The 8732-nt window shown below is 34.6% G+C and overlaps 1 protein-coding gene and 1 pseudogene across 1 annotated transcript; one reads left to right on the forward strand and one right to left on the reverse strand.

The window, feature by feature from the left end:
- Positions 1–474: 474 nt before the first annotated feature.
- LOC149241693 (cyclin-dependent kinases regulatory subunit 2-like) lies at positions 475–7247 on the forward strand. The gene is made up of 3 exons (XM_089367575.1): positions 475–527; positions 4707–4767; positions 7073–7247. Exons 1-3 carry the CDS (start codon positions 475–477, stop codon positions 7238–7240), a joined length of 282 nt encoding a protein of 93 aa, XP_089223701.1. The 3' UTR covers positions 7241–7247.
- LOC149241694 (glycosyltransferase family 92 protein RCOM_0530710-like) lies at positions 696–2327 on the reverse strand (annotated as a pseudogene).
- Positions 7248–8732: the final 1485 nt, after the last annotated feature.

Here is an 8732-nt window from a genome sequence, read left to right on the forward strand (position 1 = left end):
GTTTATTCCTCGTTAAGTTCGTCATTTCGACCTTTTACGCGCCATCTCATTCGCCCAATCTTAGGTTCTCGCTCACTAATTTTCGGTTCAAAGGTTTTATCAGAGCTTTCCACCGCTGTTTGTAGGGAATTTCAAGTTCTCAGGGCGGAATTCGACCTATCTGTTATCCACCAGGGTGGCAATAACTAACCCTTTACCCACATTTTTCGGATCTACAAAAAGCCTGTTTAAATTTCTGTGTTTCAGGCTCTGAATTGATCACAGTAGAACAGATTCCTTCATTTTATATATTTAATCAGGCTTTACAGGGATTACTTCTAGGTTTATCATTATTTTGTCTGAAATGCTAGTCCCCGTTATCTGGGTAAAAATGCTGTATTGTTTAATTGCAATTTATGGATGGATTTGAATCATTGGCCCTTATTTCCTTTCTTTGGGTTCAGATCATTCAAGCCTTTAGTTCGCTTGACCAGGATGCCTCAAATTCAGTACTCAGATAAATACACTGATGATACTTATGAATACAGGTTTGTAACTCAGAGCTTGCGCTATTTTTTTTGTTAAATAAAATATTTGTTTTGCTTTTTGGCTGGATGGTGGACTTTCAGATCCACTCAACGAACCGCATACTACATCTATCATTGACAACCTCCTATTGATTTAACCCTATACATACATACAATTGCAGTTGCCCTTCATTGCCACTGTAATTTGGAGCCTGGTTCTTTATTATTCAAAGAAAACACTTTACCTGTAAACTCCTTCAATGCATTGTCATTCACTTGGCAGATCATATTCTCCCATTCATGGGGTTTGATGGCCCTGTTGCCAAGGCCTGGAGCTCGATCTTGGGACACAACATTCCTCGACTCTTTCCAATCCACGACATATGCAGACACCCTCCTCCGAAACTTAGCCTTGAATTCACTCCAAGCCTGGTACTTGTAGTGATTGATCACTGTCCTCTGGGCCTTCACATACACTGTTTTGTATGCCTTCTTCAACTGAAAGCGGTGTATTACATTGAGCAACTTAGGAGAGGCAGCTTCCAAAAGAGGTATGGATTTGTAGCGCTTCAGCTTCCTTTCCCTGCAAGTGTACCCTTGAGTAACCCCTCTCTGCGGGTGCTCCCGAAGGCCCGAGGTTCCAAAATTTCTGCATCTCAAAGAAATTTTCCCTGTCAATGCAGCCCCGGTTTACTAAGATTTATTACTAATCGCCTCAGAGATGCTTTTGATGCAGTATTCTTTAATGGGTACCCAATATTAGCATTGGCCTTGAGTTGCTTTAGCCACGAAGGAGAAAATACAAACTTGTCAACGTCAGTGTACATCATCCATTGACACTTTTGTTTGGCCATGAGAGCACAGTGTGAGAATCCAGATTCCTGTGTCTTGGCCCATGGCCATGGATGCCTGCTTACCTTGTAATTTTCTGACAGTAACCCTTCAACAGTTTCTGCCAGATCGTCTTCACTGTTGTTATCGTACAGAAAGAAGTGTTCCACACCCAGATGAGAATGGTAGATAACCCATTCTCTTATGTATTTTGCAACGTTGAACACCATGGTGCAGGCACAGAGTAGTCTCATTTTCTGTGCATTATCTTGAGTACTACTTTTGCTTGAATGATGAGATGGCGGGATTTCATAATAAGCGACGGAAGGAATGGATTTCCCATGGATTCGGAGAGTGATTTCGGAGGCAATGAGCTGATAACGAACTGATTCATTGGGATGCTCGCATCTAAAGACTTCTTGTCCAGAGTGTGACCATAGTTTCAATGGTATTGTTGAATATGCAGCGTAGATATTTGGTTTCAATGTTCAGTCCTTGTCTATTGTTAATCCCTTTGGAAAATACAACAATATCCCTCTCTGTGGCCAAGCTCTCATATACCATATAATCCCATTTGATGGGTCTGGAATGATCAAAGTAACCTAATTTTGCTGTGATGATCTCTGGTAAATCTGAGTTATAATTAGCTGTGTCCACTAGGGCAACTGATGTTGCAAACCAGTGGGTTGCAGGGGGAGGAGCCTGGCATCTAACTGCAACTCGTGGTTGGGTAGAGTATCCAAATTGTAAATACTCGATGGCATTCACTGGTGTATGGATTTGTTGCGAGAATGAACAGCTGGGGGATGATTTGTGGGATATCAGATTGGAGTTTGCAGAAGACAGGCGTACTAAGAAGAGGACTTCCTCAGGAAGAAATACAATGTCTTGGATGAAGGAACTCCTGTTGGTTTGATTGGTTAGCAACAGGGGAAAGCTCTTTGTGAATTTTGCAGCCTGTGGTTTATACAGATTGGGTTCTTTCTCCATTAAGCTTTCTTGCAGGCTTCCATATTGAAAAAAAAAACATTCCTTGACCATGTCTTGGTATTAACCCGGTATGATTTAACTGCAGAGCCAAGAACAAAGTATCTATTAGCTACAAAATCCATTCTGCTATTCAACATTTTACAGACATCTATGCATCAAGAATTAATGCCCAGAAAAATGGGGCTCTGCAACAACCTTGTAAAAATGAGGGTAATAAGTTGTTTCTGGCTGTCTACATCAACATATGCAGCTTAACAAAGCCACCGAAATTCATATTTTACTTGTTCAGGATTGTACTGTATAGATCAACATTCAAGAAGATAGTAATTATATATACCTTGGAAGATGAGATCTGAGACGGTTGTGCCTGCAATGACGAAAACCAGAAAAACTAGGAGAAGAAGAAGGAACCTAGAATTTCTATTGCCGATTCTCGAGAAAACAGATCCATTTGATGCCCATAATAGTTTGTAGTCTGTAAAATCATTGTTTATTAATGATTCCTTACTAGTACTTCTGCGGTTTCTGGACATTATTGCTGTATCTTTAACAGCAGCAACTTGCAAGGTGTCAGAGCTGTTCCGCTGCTGCACTGTACCAGAGCTTTTCTTTCAGAATGAAGTGCTACAAGAAATAACGCAACTATAAATAATACAGAGCACAGACACAGAGGGGGCATGGAAGAAGTTGCCATTGAAAATCGATAAATTGTGCATCGACGGTGAGTAACCTGAGAAATCTGAGTGGAGCTGTGCCTGAAGTATCCAGAGACTAAAGTTAATCGGAAATCTTTTTTGTTGTCTGAAGTAGAATTTTCTTTTTCCTATTTTTAACGAAAATTCAATGGTAAAATTTTGGATTTAAATTTATTTCAAATTTGATTGATAAACTGTTCTAAATATTTTATTAAAAAAATATATTAAATTTTATAATATTAAGAAATATTTCAATATATAGTTTTTAGGTGTAACATTAAAATTTGGAAAGATTGAAATTAAAAGAAAAATAAATCAATACATTATCTACCTAAAATGAAGATTAAATGTCACCTCGTCAACTTTATAAGCCGAGATTTTTGTTCTAGTGTCATTTTCTAAGCCAAAACCCAAAAAAGTCAATGAATTTTAAAGGTTCTAGAATTCATCTTAATAAATTGGAAATTAATTTTAAAACAAGTTTTTAATATCTATTTTTTCATTTTTTTTATTAAAAAAACAAAATAAATAATAAATTATTCACTAATATATATTTAAAATTTATCAAAATAAATAATAAATAATGCTGAATTAAAATTGAATATAAATATAAATAAATAAAAAATATTTTTTTTTTCAATATTAATATAAAAAATTATATTAAAAAATAGCGTTTGCCTTTGAAATGAATTGCCCCAGTCTACGTGAAGTTTGATCGTTGATCGTTGGGCAAAATGATAGTTTCATCTCTCAGATACCTAGTTTATATGGGGTTAGGTGCATTCTTCAAATATTGTAATAGTTTTCATGTGTGGATTTATATGATGGGGTTAGGTTATGTTGCACACATACAGAGGCTTGGTCATGTACTCACTTTTTGTCTTTTTCTATGGAATAGACGTATGCTTAATAATCAACACTATCAAACTGTCTTAGTGATGCTTGTCATGAATTTACATGTATTCTTAGTCGTAGAATAGGCCTTAAGCCAAGGGCAGACCCTGCGTCCAATTTTGTGCTTTTCATTCTTTGTTGGACAAGCATTTGTTTTTAGACCTGCTTGATTTGTATCAAGTGAAAATAAGAACCTCATAGTCAGTATATAAAAGGATGTAATGTCAAATATCTTAATAAAATTGAAGGAATCATCGCCCATGATATCTGGAATTTATTAAGAAATTTGCTTTTGCCGAGCTAAAGGATCGACGACTGTTCCAATCCTGCAATCATATCTGTTAACCTCAAAATCTCCTTATAAGATGTATTCGAAATTCTCTGTCATCATGGCCCTCCACCCAAGACAACCTATTGATGTCTAGATTGAAGGTTTTCCATGAATTTATGTAGGTCCCTTTAAAGTTAGAATGCCAGGTAATTAAATAAATGCAGAGAAGGAGACGATGTGTCCACGTTGTTCTTACATTGCAAATAATTTCTTGGAAGTTTGGACATATATTAAATAAATGCCCGATAACTGCTTTTGGTCAGTTACAATCAGATGCATATCAAAGTTTCTTTGAGATAATGCATATTAAAGTTTCTTTGAGATATTTATAGTTTTATCTTAGAGTGTGGGTATGCTTGATTGCTGGCTATCTAGGTGGTGAGTTGAATATTTGTAATTAGAGTTTTATTTAACCCAAATGGATTATTTTGATGATTGGGCATTATGTGTCATCTCCAGACATGTGGTTCTCCCTTCGGAAACTGCCAGATTGCTTCCCAAGAACCGACTTCTCAATGAAGTAAGCACTGCATTTTTGTTCTCAAATGCTATTTTCAATGCAAATGCATCTGTTCTGCCAACTTCCCTATGTGGTAATGAGCACCTAGTTTGTTTTCAAATGCCATTTTTAATGCAAATGCATCTGTTTTTCCAACTTCCCAATGTGTAATCAGCACCTAATTTCTTTTCAAATGCCATTTTTAATTTGACAAAGAACAAACTTACTCCAAACACTTAAGCGATAAAAGCAACACAAGGTTTCAAGTATTCAAACCGTGTTAGTGATGCCTGTCATGAATTAACATGTATTCTTAGTCGTGGAATAGGCCTTAAGCTAGGGGCAGACCCTGCATCCAATTTTGAGCTTTTCATTCTTTGTTGGACAAGCCTTTGGTTTTAGACCTGCTTGATTTTTGTCAAGTGAAAATAAGAACCTCACAGTCAATATATAAAAGGATGTAATGTCAAATATCTTAATAAAATTGAAGGAATCATTTCCCATGATATCTGGAATTTATTAAGAAATTTTCTTTTGCCGAGCTGAAGGATCGACGACCATTCCAATCCTGCAATCATATCTGTTAACTTCAAAATCTCCTTATAAGATGTATTCGAAATTCGTTGTCATCATGGCCTTCCACCCAAGACAACCTATTGATGTCTAGATTGAAGGTTTTCCATGAATTTATGTAGGTCCCTTTAAAGTTAGAATGCCAGGTAATTAAATAAATGCAGAGAAGGAGACGATGTGTCCACGTTGTTCTTACATTGCAAATCATTTCCTGGAAGTTTGGACATATATTAAATAAATGCCTGATCACTGCTTTTGGTCAGTTACAATCAGATGCATATCAAAGTTTCTTTGAGATAATGCATATTAAAGTTTCTTTGAGATACTTATAGTTTTATCTTAGAGTGTGGGTATGCTTGATTGCTGGCTATCTAGGTGGTGACTTGAATATATGTAATTAGAGTTTTATTTAACCCAAATGGATTATTTTGATGATTGGGCATTATGTGTCATCTCCAGACATGTGGTTCTCCCTTCGGAAACTGCCAGATTGCTTCCCAAGAACCGACTTCTCAATGAAGTAAGCACTGCATTTTTGTTCTCAAATGCTATTTTCAATGCAAATGCATCTGTTCTGCCAACTTCCCTATGTGGTAATGAGCACCTAGTTTGTTTTCAAATGCCATTTTTAATGCAAATTCATCTGTTTTTCCAACTTCCCAATGTGTAATCAGCACCTAATTTCTTTTCAAATGCCATTTTTAATGTGACAAAGAACAAACTTACTCCAAACACTTAAGCGATAAAAGCAACACAAGATTTCAAGTATTCAAACCGTGTTAGTGATGCCTGTCATGAATTAACATGTATTCTTAGTCGTGGAATAGGCCTTAAGCCAGGGGCAGACCCTGCATCCAATTTTGAGCTTTTCATTCTTTGTTGGACAAGCCTTTGGTTTTAGACCTGCTTGATTTTTGTCAAGTGAAAATAAGAACCTCACAGTCAGTATATAAAAGGATGTAATGTCAAATATCTTAATAAAATTGAAGGAATCATTGCCCATGATATCTGGAATTTATTAAGAAATTTTCTTTTGCCGAGCTGAAGGATCGACGACCGTTCCAATCCTGCAATCATATCTGTTAACTTCAAAATCTCCTTATAAGATGTATTCGAAATTCGTTGTCATCATGGCCTTCCACCCAAGACAACCTATTGATGTCTAGATTGAAGGTTTTCCATGAATTTATCTAGGTCCCTTTAAAGTTAGAATCCCAGGTAATTAAATAAATGCATAGAAGGAGACGATGTGTCCACGTTGTTCTTACATTGCAAATCATTTCCTGGAAGTTTGGACATATGTTAAATAAATGCCTGATCACTACTTTTGGTCAGTTACAATCAGATGCATATCAAAGTTTCTTTGAGATATTTATAGTTTTATCTTTGAGTGTGGGTATGCTTGATTGCTGGTTGTCTAGGTGGTGAGTTGAATATCTGTAATTAGGGTTTTATTTGACCCAAATGGATTATTTTGATGATTGGGCGTTATGTGTCATCTCCTGACATGTGGTTCTCCCTCTGGACACTGCCAAATTGCTTCCCAAGAACTAACTTCTCAATGAGGTAAGCACCGCATTTTTGTTCTCAAATGTTATTTTTAATGCAAATGCATTTGTTTTTCCAACTTCCCAATGTGGCAATCAACACCTAATTTGTTTTCAAATGCCATTTTTAATGCGCTAATCTATTTGTTTGTTTTGTTTTTTATTTATTAATAATTTTAACCAAATTGATATTCTTTTTGGTCCAGAACGAATGGCGAGCCATTGGAGTTCAGCAGTCTCATGGATGGGTGCACTATGCCATTCATCGTCCTGAGCCACACATCATGTTATTCAGAAGACCTTTGAATTACCAGCAAAACCAGCAGCAACAGGCTGGGGCTCAATCTCAACCTATGGGTCTGAAAGCCCAGTGAGTTCTATTGTGGGCAAAGCGGGGGCTCAATCTCAACCTATGGGTCTGAAAGCCCAGTGAGTTTTATTGTGGGCAAAGCGGACTGGCCTGCCTGATGTGCTCAATTTTGAATGATTGATTGGATTTTATTATATAAATAATTGAGAGAAACGAAGAATAATAATTTGTATAATTTTGATTAAGGATTTATTTTATTTTAGGCAAGTTATTGACTAGTTTTAGTTTGAATGATTGAATTATTATAATATTTATTATTTTGAATCAAAATATAATTCTTTCAATTAACATTTCTATCGGCCTCTCTTTGCACCTTTTGGGGCAATTGCTAGTTATATTAAGTTACTTGAAAAATCATTCTCCTACAATGTATTTTAGGTATCAGAGGAGGGAAACAGTTATTTCCATTGATTGAGGAATCATTTAGGCAATTTCAGTCTTGTAGAAAAGATTTGTGTTGGTTCAGCCTGGGCTCGAAACTTTTTCGTTGTCATCTAGTTAATGAATGCATTAGATTGACCATAACAAAATATCCATTTTCAAAGTACACATAACTAACTATTGCAATTGTAACTCATTATCATCCACCCTTGCTTTCAACAATGTCCATTCACATGTAGCTATTCTTCTCCACTCTATGCCTTACAGCGTTTCCTTTGCAACATAAGGTGCAAATGCTAGTTTAAATGTTTCGAAAAGAAATTTACTATTTTATGAAACATTTTTTTATTCGTTTGATTTTTTTAGGTCACATTAAAAATGATATTCACATTTCAATTTAACAATTTTATATTTTTGAATTTTCTAATTAATTTTAAATAATTAAAATTATATATATATGATATGAAATTTTTTATGATCTATTTTCTAGTTAATTTTAGTTAAAATTTAGTAAAGAATTTAAACACTTGAGTTTATATTGTTTAATTTGTAGAATTTAAGTGTACTCGATGAATCTATTTATATATTCAAAAATGCATTTTAAACACTTTCTCTCTTGAAATTGTATCACCAAATTCTAATGAAAAAACTAATTCATATATATATATATATATAGATGTGTGTGTGAGAACTATTTATTTGTAAATTTTTTGGAAAAGTATGTTAATAAATAAATTGTTAGTTTAATTTTTTTTATTAATACTATATTAAAATTTTGATATATACATTTTTTTCTTTACTTTTAAAATTTAAATCAATAATTTATTTTATTAATTATTAAATACAATCATATTATATAATTAAAAAAATAATGATAATAAATTTAAATTAAAACAAAACAAATTTCATTTTTAATCTTAATATTTATTTAAAAGAAATATGATATCTTTTTTTTGTCGATTGAAAACATTCTATTAATTCATCAAAATTTTCTTACAAAGGATAAACATTATGACCCTAGCACTCTTGGCCTTACAACAACCAGACTTGTTGGCTAGGTAAGAAAAACAAAAACTAAGATCAGTATGCCAAGCTTTGTCGAGCCAAAAGACATA

Source organism: Pinus tabuliformis, chromosome 8 (genome assembly GCF_031772625.1).
Source record: "Pinus tabuliformis cultivar Carrire ecotype Pingquan chromosome 8, CPIR1, whole genome shotgun sequence".
Classification (NCBI taxonomy): Eukaryota; Viridiplantae; Streptophyta; class Pinopsida; order Pinales; family Pinaceae; genus Pinus; species Pinus tabuliformis.

What these genes read in the sequence shown, in the direction of transcription:
- LOC149241693 (XM_089367575.1), top strand. Translation starts at nt 475, where the DNA reads ATGCCTCAAATTCAGTACTCAGATAAATACACTGATGATACTTATGAA. An exon ending in GATGATACTTATGAATACAG is followed by an intron (nt 528 to 4,706) that starts GTTTGTAACTCA and finishes TGTCATCTCCAG; the next exon opens with ACATGTGGTTCTCCCTTCGG. An exon ending in AGAACCGACTTCTCAATGAA is followed by an intron (nt 4,768 to 7,072) that starts GTAAGCACTGCA and finishes TTTTTGGTCCAG; the next exon opens with AACGAATGGCGAGCCATTGG.